Raw genomic sequence first — 26,471 nt, forward strand, 5'->3', positions numbered from 1 at the left:
CAGTTCCACCTCAGCTCTGCTGCCTGGAGAAGTGTTTTCTTCGTGTGTGTTCTTCCCTTCTGGTTTCTTTTCCCTACAAAACCTATAGAGCCCAAGTACAAGGAGAAAAATCTGTCAAAATCCCAAATGTACCACAATCAAATTTACAGCAATAGCGATAGCTACATCAATTTCCTGTATGTAAGAATATACTTGGCCAATAAAATAATTCTGATTCTGATTCTGATTCTGATTCTAATAGAACTCAGCTACCCACCACTGGAGAGGTTTCACTTGGCTGATGTATTCTGGAAGTTCTTCGCCTTTTGTTTCTGGTAACAGCAGGCTTAAGACACCAGAGAGTATGGAGATGGCACCCATTACAATATAGGGCAGTACACTGTTATATGTCCCTAGGGGAAAAAAGAAATACAATATTTAAGAGGAAAACATATGTAAAAGACTGAAATTACACATTTGACACAAATACCCACCAATGTAGGCTATGTATGGGGAAAGTATGCTGCCGATTCTGCCGGCCATGGAGGTGACACCCAATCCCATGTTACGAACAACAGTAGGGAAGAGCTCCATGGAGTAGAAATAAACAAAAGAAAAGGCCCCAGACACAACCAGTTTTCCTGTCATCGCCAAGGCGACAGTCAAGGCATTGAGCTCTGTGGTAGAGAAAGAAAATTGAGTCCAGGATGCCATCCAAGGTACCATCATGGTTATGGACCTATAATACAGGGGACCTGCCATGTGAAACACAGGCCTGCACTGGCATCCAAACCTGCCAGAAAAGCTGCACGTTTCACCAGTAACATATCCCTTCCTTAAGGCAGCAGTAAGGGGTTTTTGTTTGGCTAGGCAAAAGCCAACAGACTTGCCTTGAGAACACCAACAACAGCAATGTTGGCATTGATAAAAAGCTAGCTAGCTTGTTAACTGATGTATTTTGGTGACATATTTGGCACAGATGTTATTACTTTTTGGGTGGGGTTTCAGACCCAGATAAAAAAATTACATAATCAATAGCCTAGGTGTCTTGGGGAATGACAGGTTTGTTTATCTATCTATCTACTGTATCTATCTATCTATCTATCTATCTATCTATCTATCTATCTATCACATGACCATATACCATCAACATGAATGTGAGGATGCAATAAAGACTAGTTATCTGCATTAAAACACCTCAAACAGTGGCCAAAACCTGCTTACTGTTGCTTTAAGGTGTAAGGGTGTGAGGCATTAGACATCAGGCAGTATTGTAACCAATGTCACACTAAGATATAGATATTTGGACCAGCACCCACAAACAGGTGATTGTTCTACGTAAGAGGCTAACAGTTCAATTTTAGCGCTACCAAACTTAACGCAGCAGAGCACAATAATGTTCTGGCCTACATTCTATAAAGTACAAGATTGTAGTCTAACAACATTGTACAAACCTTGAGGGACTAACTCGATTAGCAGCAGCAAAACCCCACCAAGAAGAAGAGTGAATGGCAGCGTGAAGCGCCGAGGAGCGTAGCGGGTGGTGAACCACACAAAGATGTAGGCAACGAACTCAGTGCTGGCAGCGATGAGGCAGTTGAGATAAGGATCTCCATCCAGATTGGAGGTGTTAAAGGACAGTCCATAGTATGCTATGTTTATGGATATCCTGTAGAAATGGATAAGTTATGATGACATTTGTAATTACTGATTAACATCCACTGTTCACCATTTTCTCTGTGTATTTTACGAAGCACCAACCTCAAGAAATCTCATAATTCTTCACATTTTATGTACTGTATCAGTATGGAAGGGTGAGACAAGACCCTTATATCAGTGAAGGTAGCAAACCCCCTTATAGTATTTCATCAATAATATTAGCTGCTTGCTACAAACCTGCTGTTGCCATGCCATACATTTAACTGTGATGCATCCCACAAAGTGGGTACAGCAACAGTCCTCTCAGGGAATGCAAAGAAAAACAGTCATGCCACAACATACTGAGCTGATGGAACCTCCAATGCATTGACAGCTAGCCACATTTATTAAAACTCAACTGGTTAAAAATGTTCATTCACCAAATGATGATGTTGAGAACTGTGATGTTCCTTATATTTTTGGTTTTCAGGAGATCCAGCCAAGTATACTTATTCTGACCACCTGATTCATGCTCAATTGTCTGTAAAAATAGTAATGAAAAACAGAGATATTATATTGGCCACCACTGGCTCACAGCAATCCAAACCACAACATCTAGTGGGATATCATTGCACTTACAGCAGTTACATTCCTGCACTTTTTTTTCTAATTCTTATGTAAAATAGTATTTATTGTTACACTAGGTCTCTATTGCTCGTAGCTTGACTGTTCTCTCCCTTGTACGTGGCTTTGGACAAAAGCATCTGCTAAATGACTAAATGTAAATGTAAATGTATTGAACTGATTATGTTACCGGATTCTCCAGAATCATCTTTTCCTCAGCGCTGTGCTCCAGCTGAAAGATGTCGTCTGGTGGAGTGATGCCATTCTTTATGGCTGCAGCTCGAATGATGGCCTCAGCCTCCAGAAACCGGCCCTGCGTGATGAGCCAGCGAGGAGACTCTGGTATATACCTGAGGAGAGCAATGGAAGAGCTGAGAGGTCCTCACAACTTACTGAGGCTTTTTAAAAGGGAATAAATGACTCTCAAGGGCACCATTGATTAAATAAGGCCGGGGTTTTCAACCAGGGGTCCGCGGCGGCATTGCAGTGGGTCCGCGACACGAGCCTATAGCTATGTCTACTACCACGCACTTTACGAAGTACACTGCAATACAGTGCGTAGTGCACACTAAGCACTTACATCTGTAGTGCGCTCTGTCGCTGATTAGTGTTGTCTCAAATGGTGCGAGCCTTTTACCCATAAATCTGTGCGCCAGCTTCCTCCGGCCAACTGTAAATTTTAAGCAAAGATGACGGACCAAACTCCGCTGACGGCCGTGTTTTGTATGTAAATGTACATCTTTTGGCGTTTTCTCGATTATATTTTTCAAAAGTTACCGAGAAATAGACACTGTACTATCAGATAACACAGTTATTGTAACCAGCAATAATGGTTGAAGTGATTTGCGAGGCGTCTGTCGCTACACGATAGTAGTCCCTCACATTGCGCATGTGTCATTTTGCGACACTGTCGACTGCTGTCGACAGGGAAGCCGCGCGCGCATGCGTCACAACGACAGATCCGTTTTAAATCATGGAGAAAAGCGACGAAAGCCAGTTTTTTGAAAACATGACCATTTATTTAGAAACAAAGAAGATGTCACAGTGGACAAAACAGATGAGGTGGAGGATCAAAAAGTCTCTCCCCAGTTTCGTTTCATATGTTGATGTAGAGCCTTATGCTGTTAGCCGTTTACAACATAATTAAATATAACATTAAATATACCCACATTATGAGTTAAGACAAGCCCCATATGTTGACGTTTAAACCGTTTACAACATTATTAAATATTACGTTAAATAAACCTACATTATGCGTTAAGACAAGCCAGATATGTTGATGTTGATGTTGAGCCTTATGCCGTAAACCGTTTGTGTCTGAGCATGCGCAATGTGAGGGACTACGATCCCCCAAAGGACTATCATTGTGTAGCGACAGCGTCAGTCAGCCAACTTTGTCAGTGTCAGTGTTTGAAGTGCACAAGTACGTGGTAGTAGACATGGCCTATGTTGATCAGTTCACCATTGATTTTTTTTATTTTTATAAACTCGCTTTGATATTTCAAGAAAAAGAAAATACAATGAGGAATACATCCAATACTGATTTACAGTGAGAACAGACAGAGCAGGAGAGGAGCCTGAGGTACCGTACCACTGTGTTTCGTGTGTTCAACAATACTGTCAAAAGAAGCCATCGAAACTATTGCGGCATATGGAGACTCGTCACGTTTTCTTGAAAGCCAAGCCTATTGAGTACATGCAACAGATGTTGCGTGATTTCAAAGGATATCAGACGATCATGAGAGAGTCCAAAAATAAGTGAAAATGCACTTAAAGCATCATATCTGGTCGCTCTCAGGATTGCAAAATGCAAAATGCAAAAAGCCACATACAATTGCATACAATTATTTTTCCAGCAGCTGTAGAGCTATGATAAACGCAGAATGTGCAAACAAATTAAAAACTATTCCGTTGGCAGACAACACAATGGGAATACGAATTGGGGATCTGGCAAATTATGTCAAAGACCAGCTGATGGCTAAACTTCAAACAGTCCAAGGATTTTCACTTAAAATCGACGAGACGATGCAATGCAATGATGCGCAACTAGCATTTGATGCGCAACTAGCATTTGTGCGATACGAGGACAGTGGCACTATGTTCGAGGAATTTCTTTTTTGCAAACCACTGGCCGGGCGAACTACCGGTGTAAAGATCTTTAAAGCACTTGATGATTTTTTTCAAATTCACAATATCTCGTGGCAGAAGTGCCTGGCATTATGTAGCGATGGGGCCAGAGCCACACGATGACTGTTTGCGCATGTAAGGAGGGTGGCTCCGGGGATAATTTGGACACTGCCTGATTCATAGAGAGTCTCTGCCCTCCAAAGATCTCAGCGTTGAGCTCAGTGATGTGTTTGATGCCGTAATGCATTGAATACACGCCTGTTTTCATCCCTATGTCAAGATATGGGAAGTGAACACAGCTCTCTCCTTTAGAGGTGCCATGGCTGTCTCGCGGCGCGGTGATGAAGTCCGCCAAAGCCTCCTGACCCTTACAGGCTCCACTACTCCCTCTCCATTCTCCGGCTCACACAAGGCGTGCAATGGATTTGTCCTCCAGTGTGCCCTAGCCCTGGTGACGCAGCCACAGCAGTTTCCCTCCGAGAGGTCCAGAATGGCCTACGTCATCCAACGCCTCCAGGATCAGCTGCTGCAATGGGCTGCTTACGTTTGGCGTCAGGGAGGGTCGGATACTGAGTCATTTGATGCCTTCACGGCCCACCTCCGCGGGAAGTTTGGGTTGCCTGCTGGCGACCCTTCTACCCAGGAGGATCTCCTACGACTCCGCCAGCTTCTCGTGGAGGAGTTGCGCTGCAGCCTCACCACCGCAGCAACATCTCTTACTAAAGCCGCTGCTCCCGCACCTGCCCCTCCGAAGACAGCCATCCCGGCTCCCACTCCCAAGGTTGCCGGAGAGGTTTGGATCCAGCACGGGTTTGTCAGTGTGGGTTATGATGATGCAGATGTCTATGCAATCCGTGAAGATTTACTGTATGGATATTATGACTATGAAGATAATGATTTCGATGAGGATGATGTCGATGAGGAGGTTTTCGTTAGGGATTATGTCTATGGGGGTTTTATATTAGCAGATCATGTCTTTCGAGGCGAACCCTATGAAGATGAGGAGGAAGAGAGGGACACAACTCTTGTAGCACTGTTTTCGGGTAGTTGGTTGGCCATCCAGCGAACCCCTTTCAGGACACCTCCTCAGGCCTCGTCCCCACCAGTTCCTGAGCCCGAACTTGGACCCAGTCGAGACGCACTGTTTGCCGGTAGTCGGTTGGCCATCCGGCAAACGCCATCCCGGACACCTCCTCAGGTCTCGTCCTCTCCGTTTCGAGCACCCCGGCTTACCCCAGCGCCAGGGCCTGCACCACGACGGGCTTCTGCTGCTGCTCCTCCCGCAGCTGCTTTTCCTGCTCCCGCCGTGACTCCGTGGAGGGCGGCTGCCTCCACCCCTGCTCCACCGATGACGGCCGCTCCCGTTCCAATTGATGTCTGGTCCCTTCCAGCTCAAGCAATGGCAGCAGCCCTGACTCCTGCTCCTGAGGCAACTTCTCCTGCGCCATGGAGGGTGTTGGTCCCCACTCCTGCTCCAGCCGACGCAGCCTCTCCAGACGCCACCACTGCTCAGCCTCCTGCTGCCACCGCTGCTGATGACATCACTGATGACATCGCTGAGGACGTCGCTGATGTCGGCGCTGTGGGCAACACTGAGGGCGTTGCGGATGGCAATTCTGAGGTCGGCGCAGGTGGCACCCCCGATGGCGACGATGCCCGCACTGATGGCACAGCCGAAGGCGACGATGCCCCGCTGAGGCCAGCTCTGACGACACTGCTGCTGATGACGACGTCACTGATGACATTGCTGAGGACGTTGTTGATGACGTTGCCGATGGCGACGACACCGCTGCTGTTGATGGCGGTGCTGAGTTTGTCGCGGATGGCGGCGCTGAGGTCGTCACTGACGGTGACGCCGCTGCCGCTGAGGCCTACGCCATGACAATCCCAGCCATCGCCGACCCTGCAGCCCCTGCCGTCGCAGACCCAGCCGTCGCAGACCCAGCCGTCGCCGACCCAGCAGCCCCAGGCGCCCCAGTCCCTGGCACCCCGTTCCCAGCAGTCCCAGGCGCCCCAAGCATTCCTGTCCCAGGTACCTCGGGTGTCCCAAGTGTTCCTGTCCCAGGTATGGCACTTATGCTTGCTTACAGAGTGATTGCTGGTTCTGCTCCCACCTACTTCAATACTCTTATAAGGGCAAATATTACACCCAGGATGCTGCGCTCGTCTAGTGAGCGTCGTTTGGCACTGCCGCCTGTGCAAGTACGGCAATCCAGAATTCTCATTTGTAGTTCCACGTTGGTGGAACAAACTGCCTAGCACTACCAGAGGAGGGGCGTCCCTCTCTACCTTTAAGAAGCTCTTGAAGACCCAACTCTTGAGAGAGCAGCTCCCTTCCTAACTTGCACTTCGACTAGTACATAAGACACCTAGTACATAAGTGTAACACACTTACAGCAGTTACATTCCTGCACTTTTTTTTTGTCTTTCTTTTTTCTATTTCTTATGTAAAGTAGTATTTATTGTTACACTAGGTCTCTATTGGTCGTAGCTTGACTGTTCTCTCCCTTGTACGTCGCTTTGGACAAAAGCGTCTGTTAAATGACTAAATGTAGATGTAGGTATCTCTGTACCAGGTATCCCGGTCCCCCCTGTCCCAGCTGTCTCCACTGTTCCAACTGTCCCAGCTCCCGCTGTCCCAGCTGTCGCAGACCCCACTGGCCCAGCTCTCGCTGTCCCAGGTGCCGTAGCTTCCGCTGTTCCTGGTGCCATGACTACCCCAGCCGCTGGTGCTGCAACCCCAGCCTCGCCCCCTGACGACGTCATCCAGGACCTGGTCGAGGAGAGGTGTCGTAGTCTCCTCGACCCAAACAAACCTCCCAGTCGGCCACCAGACCGTTTGCCGCAATCTGGCCGTCCACCCGGCCGGCCACCGAAGACTCCGTCCTGGTTTGGCCGCCCACCTGGCCGGCCATGCCCCCTTTCTTCACTTTTGGACTCATACACCTCCGCTACAGCTCAATCACACAGTCACGTTCACATTCCCAGCTGCACGTCATCCGTGATCACAATCAGCACTGATCCCACACACCTGGCACTCACCTTCCACAGCAGTTGATCACTCATTCCAAGCACCTGTTACTCACCCACATAACCTCCTCACTCCCTTCACTCCGTGTCGGTTCTCGCATCACGCTCGTTGTACTTCGGAGCTTTCTGTAGGAGTTGATTTGAGCTCCAGACTCCTGACCTCGGTAGCCACGCCAGAGTTCACAACTTCCAGGATCTTAAGTATTTTGATGAGAGTTTTCCACGACTTCCAGGTCGTGTGTTTGAGAGTTTGCTCCTGCGCTACACCGCTGTTGAGTTTTGTAATTCTCCACAACATCCAGGTCGTGTTACTGTATCTTTTGTGCTTTCCCGTTTTGAAAATGTCTACTATGCTTTAGAATCCCCAGTTGCTTTTGTGTTTTTACCCGTGTTTTTCCTGTTAACCCTGTACTGGCTGGATCATTAAAACTCCCATCACTCTGCAATCATTGTGTCGTCTGCCGTTCCGTGACAGCAGTAGGGTGATGACTGTGGAAGAGGATCAGCTGATTGAGATGTCCACAGACTCTGTCAGGAGGCATATGTATGACACACAGCCCCTTAAGTTCTGGATAAGTTGCCAGAAAGAATTTCCAGAGCTTGCTGCAAAAGCAATGAGGTGTCTTTTGCCTTTTCCAACTACCTACCTGTGTGAGCGTTTTTTCTACACTGGCGTACTTGAAGAATAAGTAAGCAAGCAAATAAGCAAGGCTTGAACCAGAGAATGATATGAGACTGTCGCTGTCTACCATTTCACCACGAATAGACAGGCCGTGTGGACCAGATATCACACTGACAGGTCTCCCCTCTCTCCACACACATATACACACGGGCACACGCGCACGCACATGTGGCTGTTAAGTAGAAGTAACACACACACACACACACACCCCCCCCCCAACATTAGCAGTAGGTGATTATGAGGTTAAACTTGAATAGTCCTCAATTGTTTGTGTGATATTGTATGATAATCATTTGTGACATATTCTGCATTACTTTGTCATCTTCCCTCTTCAGTTGTAGCCCCAGTTTATGTTGATTGTTATTGATCACCGTTACTCCATCAGTTATATTTTAACGTTGTCAAAATGTCAGCTACATGTCTGTACATTTTAAGAGATGGACGTTATATATTGATGTACATATAGTTCTGAGATGCTGCAATTTAGTTTTAAATTCTCAAGCATTGAAAATCAACCGTTTTTGTTTTTTACACTGATTTTTCTAGATTTGTTTGAGGTTTTTAAGTAGATCTATGTAGATTTGTTTGAGGTTTTTAAATAAAACCAACATGGAACACCAAATGTAAAAAAAATGTCCTTCTATCCACATGCACGGACACACACGCAGGCACGCGCGTGTCAGTGGGCCAGGAATTACTTTCTAGTCAGAATGTTGGTCCCTGGGACAACCAGTTGACTCCTGATATAAGGGATACTATTGGATACAGGGTTCAGGTATCAGAACATAATACACAGATGGCAGAAAGGAACAATATCCAAACAGAAGAGAAAACAGGCAGTTCCACGGATGAAAAATACAGTTCAGGTCCATAAATCCAGAAAACAAAGCAGTTCAGAACCAGTCCAACAAGGGCAGTCCAAAAAGAGTTGACCAGAGGAAAAGGCAGAGTTACAGAAAAACCTGAGATTCCAAAACATCAGGGACAAGGCTTGGGTCTGGACTTGGGTCAAATGCATCAAGGGCTACAAAGACCAAGCAGAGAGCATGACAGGAAACTGGTTGAAATATACTCATACACAATGATTAGATCACGTCACGTGACACTGAACATGAGACTGAGATGAGGTAAACAACTAGAAGGTGAGGTCATCACAAAACTCGAAAATACCTGTACAAATGCTGACAATGACCAAAAACGGCCACCAGATGTCAACAAATCCAAAGCCATGACAAAGGGATGGTAATATGGGTGTGATGCGAAGCGTAGTTCAACAACATAAGCAGTATAATTTCAAACAGTACAGTTGATAATCGAGAGTTTCAGGAAGCTGTACAATTTGTGTGTACTATGGAAGCACTCTTTAAGTAACTGTACTTCATATTGCACATTCATATAGTGTGTGTGTGTGTGTGTGTGTGTGTGTGTGTGTGTATATATATAAACTTACCACCACAGGGGAATATAAAGAAATCCCAGGAGAGACAGTACTAACTGTAGAGTCCTCCAGCTCCGGATGAAATATGCAAATAGTGGCAGACTAGTATAGCCCATGGCAAAGCATGAACAGACTCCCAGAATTCCAAAGCTCATGCGGGCGGACTTACTGAGGAGCTCTGAACCTAACAGTGGGAGAAATGGCATAAAGGCAGGAATTCAAGAACGTTGTATCATATTAATTAACTATACATTTCTCACAAGCATTCACAGAAGGCAAAACATGATGAATGAGACCAATACAGACATGACAGTTTAACCAACCAAGAATGAAGGCAGTACAGTAATTGGCAGAGTCCATCATTCCCACAAAACAGTACACCACACAGAACATTTCCCAGCTGTTGGAGGCGGTCAGGACCAGGCTGAACACAGTCAGCAAAGCCTTGCTGGAAAAGAAGGTGAGCTTCCTGCCATACCTGAGGAGAAATGTCAAGGGAGAAATAAATCGCAGGTCTTCAGACATTGACTGATTGCAGATACAACCCCAAATCAGAACAAGTTGTGATTTGTAAATTCTCTTTGGCCTGTATTACACTCTTCTTCCTCAGCCATGCCTTTGAAATGTGTGCAGAATGGGGTTTTGCATTGTCTTTGAAAAGGAGGGGGATATGTGACTGAATCCCAAACAGATATCTATGATAGAACGGTTGCTTTAATAGGTGCTAATCGCCACAGGTTTGTCCAGTCAGAAGAAAAGATGTCAAAGTCCCGAGGACAATGTAAGAACCGTATTTATTGACACACACACACTCTCAAGTAAAGTTTTAAATGGCATTTGTGGATGTAACTACATACTGTAGTGCTTGACAAAGGTTTGCCAAAGTAATCCTGAGCCCATGTGGTTATATCACTTATTGATGAATGACGGTTTTTGATGCAGTACCGTCTGAGGGATCAGAGATCACGGTTATTCAGCTTAGGCTTGCGCCCTTGCCCTATACGCCATGAAATTCCTCCAGATTCCTTGAATCTTTTAATTATGTTATGCACCATGTTAAATATTTCAAACATTTGTTGGCAAACTGGCGATCCTCTGCCCATCTTTGCTCCTAAAGGACTAGGCCTTTCCTGGATGCTGCTTTTGTACCAAATCATGATTACTATGACCTGTTGACATCACTAGTTTCAAATCACATCATTATTTAATTATTCTACCTCGTTACTACCCCTAAATTGCCCCAGTCCCAACTTCTTTTGGAATGTGATGCAGGCCTGAATGGCAGGAATGGATGTATATTTACAAATCAAATGTACTTGACCAGACAAAACACGAAATATCTTGTGTTCATACTGTCTGCAATGAAATACAAGTCAAGGTACATTTCTAAATCACTGCTTTCTTTTTTATTTGCATTTTCCATACCGTCCCAACTTTTTCTGATTTAGGGTTGTAGATCCAACTTATTGTAGTACTCCAAATAACTGTAGTACTTATTCAAGAGCAATTCTTTTACAACCATTTATTGGGCCTCATTCTCGAACGAAGTTAAGAACGAGTTAGGAAGAAGTTTCTTCTGAACTCCACTTTTGCCTCATCTGGGATTCGTTCTTAACTTAGACCCGAATTTAAGAACGCTAAATAGCAGTCGTGGGTATAGCCATAGTGGAATAGAATGGACACATCTACATTCTGCGACAGTACCTCCACCTCTGCACCGGTGAAGTTAGGTCTGCGTTTACTGACCTGTGCACCACTGGTGTTTGCCTTCCGCTTTGACATGACTGTCGATTGTGTTGCTTTCGAGTTGCTTTCGCGTGGATTCTGTCGATTCTGACTGCATACGTCACTACGGTTGAGTGCCCTTATAAGGAGCTGGCGGGGCGTGTATGTATGCAAATCCAGGTTTTCGAGAATGCGCGTTCAATTTAAGAATCCTCATTCGGGGGAGCAGAGCTGAGAACACTTCGGCTGTGTAAGAACCCATTTCCAGGCGTTCATGAATCCGGTGGAGATATTTTCTTACGTTGGTCTTTCGAAGTTCGGAAGATATTTAAGAAGACACTTAAGAAAATGTTCGAGAATGAGGCCCATTGTTCTTCTTGAAGCATCGTAGAAGTTAGACTGAATGTTACCTCAGTCAATGACTGCAGACTAACTTATATGGGGATGCTCTTCCTACAGTGCTTATAGGTAGATTCTTTTAGATCTTTTAACAGGTTGTCAAAACCCCTGGGATTTGAAAGGATTACAACATTCAAATGAAGCATACTAAAATTAATGAGGTTTATATCTAAACCTTGTATGGTTTTTAAGCACTTCTGGATACTATCTGAAGAGAGGAAATTGTTAGAGAAATTCTACATTTGTAAATCAAACTAATGCTGAGCATATGCTGTAGTTATGGCAGCATATGTCACTTTTGGGTGATGTATGAAGTGTTTTGGTTGTTTGGTAGTTGTAGTGCATTTTGCACCAAAGGTTAACTGATGCGCTAAGGTGTGTATCTGTAAATACCCACTGTGTGATGAGTTTTGAAAAAGTGGACTCACTAGTATTGAGACAAGTTTGAAAATGATCGGAAAAAATGAATGGCATTTATCAGTGACCTTCTAGTATTCACAGATTCAAAGTGTATGAAGCATTGTTTCTTGGATTTGTTACTTACCTGTCTGATATGATGCCTGAACAAAATGATCCTACCAGTCCTCCTAAGAAGAACACAGTTACGGTAAAGGGAGCTATCCAAGCGTCATCACACACCAGGTTCCACTGTGGACAAATATCGGGAAAATATCAGTTTACAGAAATGGCTATTAAGAACGCTATATCCAGTAAAAACAATCCAATGTAATATACAATGTAATCCCATTGGCCAAGCCCCTGCAAGTAAGATGCAATTAGGCCATTTGTTTTTGCCACTGACAGGCTATTAATGTATTATCAGTATCTGACAACATGGAGCGGATCCCTACAGAGACAGACCTGTGTCTGTTTACCTGCATGGTTGGGAGGGTTACTTTAAAAATGTATTCCGATACAATTACTAATTACCTGTTAAAAATTGTGTTCAGTAACCTATTCCAAGTATCACAATATTAAAGTAATGTAACTTGATTACTTTTTATTACTTTTGGATTACCTCAATGCCAAAGAGACATCAATAAGATGGCTTTTACTTAAGCGTATTCTGTAAGTCAACAGCACAATGTAACCTTAGAAAAGAAAATGTGTTCCAACACCAATGTGTTTCTGTACGGAACGAACTAACCCAAACTTCAGAGTTATTGTCCTCTGCGACTTTAACAAAGGAAATCTCACCCCCGAACTCCCCAAATACAGGCAATTTATTAAATGCCCGACTAGAGAGGAGAACATTCTGGATCACTGTTACACCCTAGTAAGCAGTGCCTATCACGCCGTCCCCCTGGCTGCACTGGGACACTCGGACCACTTCATGGTCCATCTGATTCCTGCATACAGGCAGAAACTAAAGCTCTGTAAACCTGTTGTGAGGACATCAAAGCAGTGGACCAGTGAAGCTGTGGAGGACCTTCAGGCGTACTTGGACTGTACCGATTGGGAGGTTTTCAGGACTGCTACCAACAGTCTGGATGAGTATACAGAGGCTGTGACATGGTATATCAGCTTCTGTGAGGACAGCTGTGTTCCATCACGCACCAGGGTGAGTTAAAACAATGACAAACCCTGGTTCACAGCCAAACTCAGAAAGTTAAGGTTGGAGAAGGAAGAGGCGCTCAGGAGTGGGGACAGAGACAGGTTTATAGAGTCAAAATACAGGTTTAGCAAGGAAGTGAGAGAAGCTAAACAACTGTACTCTGAGAAACTCCAAGACCAGTTTTCAGCCAATGACTCTGCCTCTGTCTGGAAAGGGCTTAGGCAGATTACAAACTGTAAGCCTAGAGCGCCCCATTCCACTAACGACTCACGCCTGGCCAACAACTTGAATGAGTTTTACTGTCGCTTTGAAATACAATGGGACAGTCTTGACACCATCCCACGTGACACCACCCACCAGCTCCAGCCCATCAACTGCATCTCCCCCACCATAGCAAAGGCCTGCACCTTTCCGCAACTGCCCACCTCAGAGCCCCCTCCCTCCTCCCCTACCACAGTGATGACTCTCCCCTAACATCAGCTCCCTCACCAAAAAAGCTCAACAGAGGATGTATTTCCTGCGGCAGCTGAAGAAGTTCAACCTGCCAAAGACAATGATGGTGCACTTCTACACCTGCATCATTGAGTTCATCCTCACCTCCTCCATCACCATCTGGTACGCTGCTGCCACTGCCAATGCCAAAAGGGAGACTGCAGCGTATCATTCGTTCTGCAGAGAATTGCTGAGATTGGCTGCAATCTGCCATCTCTACAGGACCTGTACGCCTCCAGGACCTCATCAACAAGGCCCGGGACACCCCCCCCGCCCCCTGACATGGACTCTTATCCCGCCCCCCGCTGATTCTGATTCTGTTTCTGCATGTTGAGTGGTGAACCTTAAACCCGTTGTGCAAACCAAGTTTTAAGAAATAAACCTGCCCTCTGCTCAGTGTTTTTTAAAGAAAAATCTGCTTGTCATTATGCACATTTAGCCTACAGACCTACAATGAAAGTGCACAACACCACAGTTTACAAAGCATAGGCTGATAAAAAAAAAAATTGAATCAGCTTCTTTTACAAGAAAGAAAATATGTTCTTTTTTTGGTTACAACACAGATTTAGAACATCCACAGTATTTTTAATTAATCAAGTGTCCACTTTCATGTGTCCACTTTCAGTTCATGTCAAAGAGAAGAAAACCTTAGAGTAAATACTGACAGTAGGCCTACGGTTTCCAAATTAAAATATAGGGCGGACCAAAGAGTATTATAGTAAAGTAGTATAGTTTAAATATGCTGTTTGAATGTTGTAGTCATAGTTGCGGTAACGGTGCATATTTAACTGACATGTAGCCAAACTTGCTTTGTTAATAAACAGATAGTTACTCACACTTTACGCTGAAACTTCAATTAAACTGCCACGACCATATTTCGGTCAGGGGCTTGTGTTTTATCCACACACGATCATCCCAGTTAGATTGATTAGAACCAAAAGGTAATTTAACCTGGCAGCCTCACCTCAGTTACAATGGTGGACACGTATCTCTCATTGCTGAACACCCAGCCATCCAGACAGCCCTCTGTGTCATTGCCAAACACAGCATCAGAGTCCCCCTGTTCCATGTAGCGTCTGCAGCGACTCAGGATGAGCTCTCCTTTCACTTCTTCAGTCGGGATGGACAGATTGTAGCCCAGTCCCCCATAGCTACTGTTCAGGAATGGAAGCCTGCAGTGGTGAGGAGGAATGTCTGCCAGGAAAACCATGGAAAATGCCACATATCCACTGGGGATAGCACTGAGGCTCAGGAGGATGTAAATTAGTGTTTGAAAAGGCCCCCACTCTCCTAAAATTTCAATTATTTCTTCATAATCCCTCATCATGTCATTTTAATGAAAAGGACTTAAACGTATCAGAAGCAACAACATGCGTGTGGAGTTTCTTTGACAGAGACTAAGACTATCTCAACTGTAAAACCTTTGCCCAATCACACAAGTATGGTAAGTGACGAGGGGTGGAGTTTTTTACTGATTTCAAGATGATCACCATGATAAGCATTTCACACATTCTGCCCTCTGGGCATATTAAAATGCAACCTCATACCTGAATGAAAAGAGACTTATTTATGTAATGCATTAGTTAATGAGAGCAATCCGTTTTGGTGGACAGCTTGTCAACTCGGGCCTAGTCACGTTAAGTGGCTCACCTTTGCAGAGATTAGAGGCATATGAATGTGTACACATTTCACACCCTGAGTTAAACAGCCAGAAAGGCCTTGACTCCTATCATGCTTTCGTTTCACAGTTGGGATCAGAACACAGAAAGGCCTTGATTCAGATATCAACTTTCTGTCAACATTAATGTCAACCAGCCCAGCCCTCACACACACACACTCACAGACACACACCCTCACACACACACACTCACACACACACACTCACACACACACACTCACAAACACACTCACACCCTCACACACACACACCCTAACACACACACACACACCCTCACACACACACACCCTAACACACACACACCCTCACACACACACACCCTAACACACACACACCCTCACACACACACACACACCCTCACACACACACACCCTCACACACACACACCCTCACACCCTAACACACACACACCCTAAAACACACACACCCTCACACACACACACACACACATACCCTCACACACACACACCCTCACACACACACACCCTAACACACACACACCCTCACACACACACACCCTCACACACCCTAACACACACACACCCTCACACACACACACACACCCTCACACACACACACCCTAACACACACACACCCTCACACACACACACCCTAACACACACACCCTCACACACACACACACACCCTCACACACACACACCCTCACACACACACACACCCTCACATGCATACCCACACACACACACCCTAACACACACACCCTCGCAGAAAGGAAAGGGTCCTCCTGTTCAGATATCAACTTTCTGTCAACATTAATGTCAACCAGTTAATTACATCAACTAGGTAATTATGGTTCTGAAGAGGGAGTTTGGGGGGAGAACATTTGTGTGACTCAGATTATTAGTCCATATAGGTGCTATGAGGAAATTGGCAGATCACCAAAAAAATATCTTTTCCCCATAACCTGTTCTTTCATTGCCCAACACACATACACACACATGGAGGAGGAAATAGAGTGAAGGAGCACGAGGATAGACTGTGCAGGAGGAGTGGTGGTGTGGAGGTGTGTGTGTGTGTGTGTGTGTGTGTGTGTGTTTGTGTGTGTGTGTGTGTGTCTCTCTCTCTCTCTGTGTGTGTGTTTGTCTGTGTCTGAGAGGGAGAGGGGTTTTGGGGAGGGACCTTTGTTGTTTTGTACATATAGATGGTATAAGAAAATAGTTTGGTTACAAAAAGAAAACTTCATGTGTGCCTGCTACAGCGTGTCAGAGTTGATACAGGGTTTCAATTAAATCGAAGTTCAAATGAATTCCATCTTCGTTTCTGTGGCCAGTCTGTCAACTCGGGCCTAGTCACGTTAAGTGGCTCACCTTTGCAGAGATTAGTGGCATATGAATGTGTACACATTTCACACCCTGAGTTAAACAGCCCGAAAGGCCTTGACTCCTATCATGCTTTCGTTTCACAGTTGGGATCAGTACACAGAAAGGCCTTGACTCCTATCATGCTTTCGTTTCACAGTTGGGATCAGTACACAGAAGCAAACGTGCTGGAGGAGATCTGCATGCACCTCCAAAAGAGTTTACTCAAACACCTGGGCCTCTGGATCTGCCATTCATCCAGCCATACTGGGTCTTCAAAAATGGAACATCACATTCTATATCAACAAAAAATAATACCAACAAATACCAAACTAAGCTTACTCTGTGTAAATCTCTAGACCAGCTCTTGTCTTACAGCCCTCACACACACACCCTAACACACACACACCCTCACACACACACACCCTAACACACACACACACACACCCTCACACACACACACCCTAACACACACACACCCTCACACACACACCCTCACACACACACACCCTAACACACACACACCCTCACACACACACCCTCAAACACACACACACACACCCTAACACACACACACCCTCACACCCTAACACACACACACCCTCACACACACACACCCTAACACACACACCCTCGCAGAAAGGAAAGGGTCCTCCTGTTCCGATATCAACTTTCTGTCAACATTAATGTCAACCAGTTAATTACATCAACTAGGTAATTATGGTTCTGAAGAGGGAGTTTGGGGGGAGAACATTTGTGTGACTCAGATTATTAGTCCATATAGGTGCTATGAGGAAATAGGCAGATCACCCAAAAAATATCTTTTCCCCATAACCTGTTCTTTCGTTGCCCAACACACATACACACACATGGAGGAGGAAATAGAGTGAAGGAGCACGAGGATAGACTGTGCAGGAGGAGTGGTGGTGTGGAGGTGTGTGTGTGTGTGTGTGTGTGTGTGTGTGTGTTTGTGTGTGTGTGTGTCTCTCTCTCTCTCTCTCTCTCTCTCTCTCTCTCTGTGTGTGTGTTTGTCTGTGTCTGACACCCCGTGCAGACGGACTCTAGTTTGTCTGGACCCGGTGAACCCCGAGTACAGATAGCCCTATCGTGCAGACGAACGCACTGTATCCGCACACTGTATCCGCACTCCCTCGAATCGGGGGTCCAAAGTGAGTAACCTCCGAATCCGATTGCTGTTGGTGTTCGTCTGCACGCTATCCGCATACCTAATCGGATTGCCCCACGTGATCGCATCATTAGACCAGCCAGAACAACGGACACAACCGGCATTATTTAATAACTGAATAGTTTGCCATGGCGCAGTGAGTTTGGCAGCCAGTTATAACAGCTCTCCAGTTTAAAAAAAAATATTCTTCCTATTACCTTGCTCCTTTTCCACGTGAATTTCCCTAACGGGATTAATACAAATGTATCTATCTATCTGTTGTTAGGAAAGGGATGACATTAACAAGCCACACTTTAATCTATCACTGTTTAATCTATTTGCATCAGACCATTTTTCAAAAAACAGTTTTTAAAAGTGTCAGCAATAGCCTATATGAGCAAATCTGACGTGAAAAGATTTTTTATTATAGACGGAAGTTTCAAAACAGATGAATGTTACGTTCGCTTTAGTCCTGTCAGACAACGATAGCGATAGCTACTAGCTAGCGTTAACGTTACTTCAGAGGTAGCCTACAGTACGTGAAGGACAAAGCCCTCAACAATAGCCTACATTTGTTGTTAGTAATAAAACCATGAAATTGGTAGCAATTGTAAACCATGAAACATTCAGGATCCACATCACTTGCATTGTGGTCTCTCCTGCTCAAGCTCAGCATCTCCATAAAGCACAGGCATTTAAACAACTCAGACATGTCATGTTGCACATTGCTTTGTTGCACTGTTCTAAACTCTTTATTATCAATAACAAATATAATTATTTTTCGCTTAACCTACAGTCTGCTCTTACCACTGATTTTATAAACCACCATAATGTGTTACTGTGCAGATTAAATGTAGGCTATGCGGCTAAGCTAAACGTTGCTAGTTGGAGCTCAACTACTGTCATATGTTATTTTGATAGCATGCTCCTGTCTTCTTCTCCGTTTTCTTCAGTTGTCTGTAGCACCAAAGCGCCACCAACAGGCGTGGGGGATGTACTACAGCTGAGTCAATCGGATTCACTGGGTTCATGTGCACGCGATGTAAAAAGTGGGTAGGTGTGAAATAGGTGTGAAAACTGAACCCGGCTTCAGGCAAACTAGAGTCCGTCTGCATGGGGTCTGAGAGGGAGAGGGGTTTTGGGGAGGGACCTTTGTTGTTTTGTTCATATAGATGGTATAAGAAAATAGTTTGGTTACAAAAAGAAAACGTCATGTGTGCCTGCTACAGCGTGTCAGAGTTGATACAGGGTTTCAATTAAATCGAAGTTCAAATGAATTCCATCTTCGTTTCTGTGGCCAGTCTGTCAACTCGGGCCTAGTCACGTTAAGTGGCTCACCTTTGCAGAGATTAGTGGCATATGAATGTGTACACATTTCACACCCTGAGTTAAACAGCACCGAAAGGCCTTGACTCCTGTCATGCTTTCGTTTCACAGTTGGGATCAGTACACAGAAAGGCCTTGACTCCTATCATGCTTTCGTTTCACAGTTGGGATCAGTACACAGAAGCAAACGTGCTGGAGGAGATCTGCATGCACCTCCAAAAGAGTTTACTCAAACACCTGGGCCTCTGGATCTGCCATTCATCCAACCATACTGGGTCTTCAAAAATGGAACATCACATTCTATATCAACAAAAAATAATACCAACAAATACCAAACTAAGCTTACTCTGTGTAAATCTCTAGACCAGCTCTTGTCTTACAGCCATCACACACACACCCTAACACACACACACCCTCACACACACACACCCTAACACACACACACACACCCTCACACACACACACCCTAACACACACACACCCTCACACACACACACACACCCTCACACACACACACACACCCTCACACACACACACCCTAACACACACACACCCTCACACACACACCCTCACACACACACACCCTAACACACACACACACACACCCTAACACACACACACCCTCACACACACACACCCTAACACACACACACACCTTCACACACACACCCTAACACACACACCCTCGCAGAAAGGAAAGGGTCCTCCTGTTCAGATATCAACTTTCTGTCAACATTAATGTCAACCAGTTAATTACATCAACTAGGTAATTATGGTTCTGAAGAGGGAGTTTGGGGAGAGAGAACATTTGTGTGACTCAGATTATTAGTCCATATAGGTGCTATGAGGAAATAGGCAGATCACCCAAAAAATATCTTTTCCCCATAACCTGTTCTTTCATTGCCCAACACACATACACACACATGGAGGAGGAAATAGAGTGAAGGAGCACGAGGATAGACTGTGCAGGAGGAGTGGTGGTGTGGAGGTGTGTGTGTGTGTGTGTGTGTGTGTGTGTGTGTGTGTGTGTGTGTGTGTGTGTGTGTGTGTGTGTTTGTGTGTGTGTGTGTGTGTGTGTTTGTGTGTGTGTGTGTGTGTGGGTGTATGTGTGTCTCTCTCTCTCACTGTGTGTCTGTGTCTGAGAGGAAGAGGGGTTTTGGGGGGGGACCTTTGTTGTTTTGTACATATAGATGGTATTAGAAAATTGTTTGGTTACCAAAGAATGTTCTCTTTTTTCCGTAACCTGATGCTTGATAGCCAAAGCACACAAGCGAGGAAGGTAATGTGTCTGAAGTGGTTGCAGAAGATAGTAGAATACTATTTCTAAAATAATGATGAAGTGTTTTTTTTCCCTGATCATCAATGAATAGATAATGAAATATTCTGTCAGGCTCACAAACCCTTTTCAGAAATAAACAAAATCCAAGACCTTTTTAAGACAATTGAACTCGGGCTTAAACTGTATTATACCCTATCAGGTTGCTCCACAACCACCATACTCCACACGGAGCCTGGATTGCCTGAATCCGGAAAGAAATGTTGCCGGATCGGCCTCGTGTCCACACAAACCCGGCGGATTGGGTGACTGAATCCACAACCTTTTCAATCCGGTCTCCAGAGTGGGTAGATTTGAACCCGCTAGTGAATCCGTGTTCGTGTGGACATAGGCATATAGAGATGTCTATGCTTGTCGACGCCCGATCCGCACACTTGACGTAATTGCCCTACGTGATCGCCTCGCAACCTCAGCCTGAACCCTTATTAACCCTGCAGCTTCACTTCATAACAGCAACAACACAAACTAAATGGATATGAGTGGCAGCCTGTTTGAGCAGCTCTCCGTTTTTCTACTTTTCCCCCCTCTTTTCGCAACTTTTTCGTGACTTAAATTTTTCTACTGTATTTAGTTGTTTGTATTGGGATAGTGCGCTGCTCTACCTACATGTGGATAGTTTTTCGTGGTCTTACTTAGCCAGTTGGACGTGATTTTTGAGACCAGCCAGAACAACGGACACGACCGCCATTATTTAATAACTGAATTGGTTGCCATGGCGCAGCGAGTGGCAGCCTGTTTTAGCAGCTCTCCTGCTAAAAAATCCCTAACGGGAATAATAAAAGTTTATCTATCTATCTTTCTATCTAAATTGATGTTGTTAAGAAGCTGGTTAGGAAAGGGATGACATTAACAAGGCACACTTTAATCTATCACTGTTTAATCTATTTGCATCAGACCATTGTTCAAAACCAGTTTTTAAACGTGTCAGCAATAGCCTATATGAGCAAATCTGACGTTAAAAGATTTTTATTATAGACGGAAGTTTCAAAACGGTAACTTAAGAAGCTGGTAAGGAAAGGGATGACATTAACAAGGCACACTTTAATCTATCACTGTTTAATCTATTTGCATCAGACCATTGTTCAAAACCAGTTTTTAAACGTGTCAGCAATAGCCTATATGAGAAAATCTGACGTGAAAAGATTTTTATTATAGACGGAAGTTTCAAACGGTAACTTGACACAAACTGTTTCCGGATTCAGGCAATCCAGGCTCCGTGTGGACAGGGCCTTATTAGACTGTTTGTTTTCACATCAACCCCCTTACGTTGGGTGCTATTTGGCACCCCAGAGCCTGGTAACAGTTGAACTAATTACCACATGCTGTAATCTTTAGGATCCGATGATTGTTTCTTGTCACAGAGAGAACATCAAAAGGTTTTGGATTTCCAAGTATGTACAAATGTATATGAATTAGGGCTGTCAATAGATTAAAAAAAATTAACTAATTAATCGCACATTTTGAAATTAATTAATCACGATTAATCGCGATTAAAAGTTTTTTTTTCTTCTGAAGACTAAATCTTATAAATTAACGAGTAATCACTTCATACAGCGTGTATTTTCAACACTGTTGTTTAATTGTATTTTTGTTTTAAACACAATGGTGCCCCTTGGCGGTAAATCGTAAAAGAATTTCCCCTGAAGCAATTCGAATCACCTCAATCAGCCCACTGTCCTCAACTATGTTGATGGGCCGACAGTCACCGGCAACCCAAATGGCAACCTTTTCACGGACTGGTCTAGTCATTTTCCTAGAGAAGTCATGGAGTGTGGGTTGGCGATCATCTAACCTGGGACTGCTTTCTGTCGGCTGCTTTGCATTAAGGTGATAACTTCAAGACGAGCTGCTTCTGTGATAGCTAAATTCAGCTTGACAAATGCTACATACAACTTTAGTTTTGTCGATTGTTCCGTCATTTTGGCTCTTAAACAGAGACTTTCCGCCCAACAATCCCTCAGCTCTCTCCATCTTCAACTACCGCAGTGGTTCTCAAACTTTTTCTGTCATTCCCCACTTTGAACAAGGGGGGCTATTCAAGCCCCACCTGTCCCTCATCGCTCCCATAAAATGGTAGGCCAAGCCCCCTACTTACGGGCTACATTGCCCGAGGGGACACAGGTTCAAGTCTGGCCTGATGTAATTTCCCAATCCTCTCCCCACCTCTTCTCTGCCTCGCTTCCTGTCATAACTTCATGTCCTATCCAAAAAAAGGCATTAAAAAAAATGTGCGTTAATTGCGTTAAAATATTTTATCGCGTTAATCGCGGCCGCATTAATCGCATAGATTAACGCGTTAACGCTGACAGCCCTAATATGAATATAACGCATTCATGTTTGGTCTTGAATTGATCCTTGTGATGTGGGCAGTAGTCTGATGATGGTTTCCTTGCCATCTGAAGTACCTGCTATAGCTGTGTAATTTGATTAGCACATTGTAACCTCTGCCTGGGCATACCCAGATGACCAGGGTTGGTGGGGGAGTCTCTCGTCTCTTCTTTTTCTGCTCTTTCTGCTGCTGCTTCTCCTTTCCTGTCTTTGAGTGTGGAGATCCTCTCTTCCCCTGCACTCTTATTCTATCATTGTCTCTTCTTCACCCTTTCTCTCCCCCATTCATCTCAGGTGTGGTTATTCATCTCAGGTTATGTTATTTTCTATCTAATGCATTCAGGTTTATTTGGTAATTTAAGTTAGATTGGTCTAATTGGTATCCAACCTGTGTATTTACTTGCTATTATGTACAGTTGTACTTAATCATTTAGGTTGTGTATTACATTCAGTTTGATTGACACTTGTTAATTTAAGCCTACCGTGTATTGTATCAATAAACTGTTCATTCATTAACCATTCATATAACTCCTTGTGTGCCATGTCATTACATTCATTAATATTCACAATATTTATCACTCTAATTGTTAGGTGAAAAGTCACTCAAGTTACCTCGGACTCCAGAGTTGTGAATAAGTATAATTGTATTCAATATGCATATCGGGCTCACTCATGTTCTGGTAGACAAGAGAGAGGCACAGGCTCACTCGCATCTTGGAGAGCAATATGTCAGCAGAGATAGAGACGTTGTGGGTTTCCCACATCCGAGGTCATCTTGCTATGCTTTTTGTAATACAATGCATCAGCAAGGCAAAAAAGAAGGACTAATAGTTCTTCTTATCAGCCCTCGCTTACACACACACAGAAGGTACACTTTTAAGCACACATACAGAGACAGAAACCTCATGTTTTAGCTCACATAGACATACATATATACCTGATTAAAGTCAGAGTTTCACATTTCTCTATCACTAATGCTTTCTACTATTCCATAAGTTTCAGACACGTATAAACCTTCCAGCCTGGTGCTGGTCACATTTTGGCTGGCCTTACAACAAAAAACAATTCTACAAAAAATATGGACCCATTATGTTACAACCCTGGCTCGTAGAAAGGCAACATAATGAGAACACAAAAAACACAAACATTTAGAACTATATTTATTATAATGAAGAGGGAAAGGGAAGGTGGAGTGTAAGCTGTATGTCCTGCTGCCAGGTAAGCAGCTGCAGAGTGTGTGAGTGTCACGCCAGCGAGGAGCCCTGCTCCTGCCACGCCCCCTCCTGATCCAACATGTCAAGTGCACTGTATATGTATATGTGTATGGTTTTATATGTGTATATTTATGTTTCTGCAAGTGCCGTCACTTAGAGACAATGATTCATCAGGGGGCTCTGTGTGTGTGTGTTGTGGACTGTGGATGAGATTCTTGACGAGTCTCTTTAACGTGACTGAAGAGACTTGCCTATGATTGACTGATGGCAATTGACTCTAATGAACTAATTGATGCCAGAGTGAACACGGGATGGGGATAGGTTGGTTCCTTTTATAAAAAGAGCAATTGACAGATGGACGGGAGTTCTTTGGGCAGGCGAGTGAGAAGCCACGTAATGGGAGCGGCCAGGGATAACACTGGAGTGACCGACGTCGGAGAGCGATCAACACAACGCAAGCTAAGTGTTTGATTAAGGAACGTCTGCACTGTTATTCCCCGCATTTGTTGCTTCTATAGCCGCTCGTGTAGTGGCGGAGTGTGCCCTGATTTCCGTGTTGTTTTTAGTGACTGGGAGACCGGCATCTGTCAAGGGCTGCAACCAGGAAGTGGAGCGTGAGGACGAGCGACGGATGATTTGTCTTGCTACGCTCTCAACTCGTCTTGGAAAGGGAAGTAATAGTTCCAGCCTGCTAAATCCCTGCCGTGCCACGGTGTATCTGATCAGCTTGGTATAAGCCTAGCCGCGCACTGAGTTGCTGTGTTGTGCTTCCTTATTCATTGTAGCTTGGAGGCGGATCCTCAAGCCACTGTGCTGCCGTGACGACCAGGGTGCGTTCGCGGTGCTCCAGACTGCGCGATTCCATCTCCGCACAAACGTGACGTCACCGGTCTGGATCCCATGGACTGCAGACACTAATTGGCTATTGGCCAGTGGGTTGGTGGCTGCTTTGTGTGCTTTATATTTGTATGGTTTTATTTACTGGTCGGTAGAGGTCGCCGACCAGTACGGACTTATTTTATATTGTGCAGGACTGTTTATATGGGTCGGGCTGGGGGACATCAAGAACGGTTTACTGCCACCTGCTGATCTTAGGTTAATTGCCTTTTCTGCCCCCCTCTGGTGTGGAATGAATTCACTATGACATGGTTGCCTTGATGAATTGATGTGGATTTTATATACTTACTTCCATTGTGTGATGTGCCATTTGATGCTGTGTTGTGTCACTTAACTTGCTGTGGGTTGCATGATATTTATATACATTTATATTTATATGTAGGGGCAGAATTGGGTTCTCTAACTCTTGCCTGTTAGTCGGGGGATTAACTGCCGGTGTTGCCCTATTACATCAGTCTACCGTTTTACAGTCCTGTATTTACCTTGTGTTTGTTGAAATAAACCTTTGTGATAAATCTAGTCCATATGTGTGTTGCCTGTGTATGGGTGGATCTGGTTTATATTCTTTTGGAGAGTAACTCCACGGCACGACATTTGGCGTAGTCAGGCAGGATCCACCTAAACGCAGACAACATGCATGAGCAGGCACCACCGGTTGATGCAAGTGTTAGAGAAACCCACAATGTGTTTATGATGCCATGGTTCTTGGGTGGGCCTTGGGTGCCTAAATATGGAGATAAAGATAAACAATCAAGTCTAAAAGATTGGCAAAACCAAATTGAAACGTTGATCCGGGCCCAAAATCTTAATCAACCCCAGCAAGTAGATTTTGTACTGAATGCCCTCGAAGGAGAGGCAAGACGGGAGATCCTGTTACTTGCTGCTGGAGACAGGGACAGCCCGGCAAAGATATTTAAGGCCCTAGAGAATGTGTATGGGGAAGAAATCACAGTGGTCCAGCTGCGGGCCCGTTTCTTTACCTGCAAGCAACAAGCTGGGGAGGAGGTAGGGGCATTTACCTTACGACTTCGTGAGTGTCTTGCTAGGTGGCGGAAGATGGAGGAAGGTGAGGATGATGACGAGATGTTGCAGTCTCAGCTGGTAGCAGGGCTTCGGCCAGGACACCTGCAGACCGAGCTCCAAAAGCTGATACGAAGGAATACCACTCTGACCTTCTCAGAAGTTTGCAAGGAGGCCAAGGCTGTGGAGCAGGAGCAGCACCAACATGCTGAAGAGGCCAGCACAAGACGAGCCTATGTGCCTGCCCCTGCCCCTAAAGCAGCTAAGGCCTCTGATGAATGGCAACAGATGCGGGAGACCCTGAAGGCAGAGGTGTTAGCAGAGATGCAAGATCAGATGTCTACACTCAAAGAGGGTATCCTGGGAGAGATACGGCAACAGTTTCGGGAATGCCAGGCCCTCCAACCGCAGGAAGACCAGCGGGGTTCAAAGAATCGTGGTCGTTGGGAGGCCAGGCATCCACCTACACAACGACGGCGAAACAGAGCTCCAAGGTGGG

General features: G+C 44.8%; 1 protein-coding gene across 1 annotated transcript; it reads right to left on the bottom strand.

Annotated features, from left to right (window-relative positions):
* Nucleotides 1-15,013, bottom strand: LOC105897378 (solute carrier family 22 member 5-like). The gene is made up of 9 exons (XM_031587380.1): nucleotides 14,654-15,013; nucleotides 12,187-12,290; nucleotides 9,842-9,996; nucleotides 9,531-9,702; nucleotides 2,432-2,591; nucleotides 2,058-2,131; nucleotides 1,434-1,648; nucleotides 474-656; nucleotides 1-392 (listed from the first exon to the last, which is right to left on the bottom strand). Exons 1-9 carry the CDS (start codon nucleotides 15,011-15,013, stop codon nucleotides 235-237), a joined length of 1,581 nt encoding a protein of 526 aa, XP_031443240.1. The 3' UTR covers nucleotides 1-234.
* Nucleotides 15,014-26,471: the final 11,458 nt, after the last annotated feature.

Source organism: Clupea harengus, chromosome 20 (assembly GCF_900700415.2).
Source record: "Clupea harengus chromosome 20, Ch_v2.0.2, whole genome shotgun sequence".
Classification (NCBI taxonomy): Eukaryota; Metazoa; Chordata; class Actinopteri; order Clupeiformes; family Clupeidae; genus Clupea; species Clupea harengus.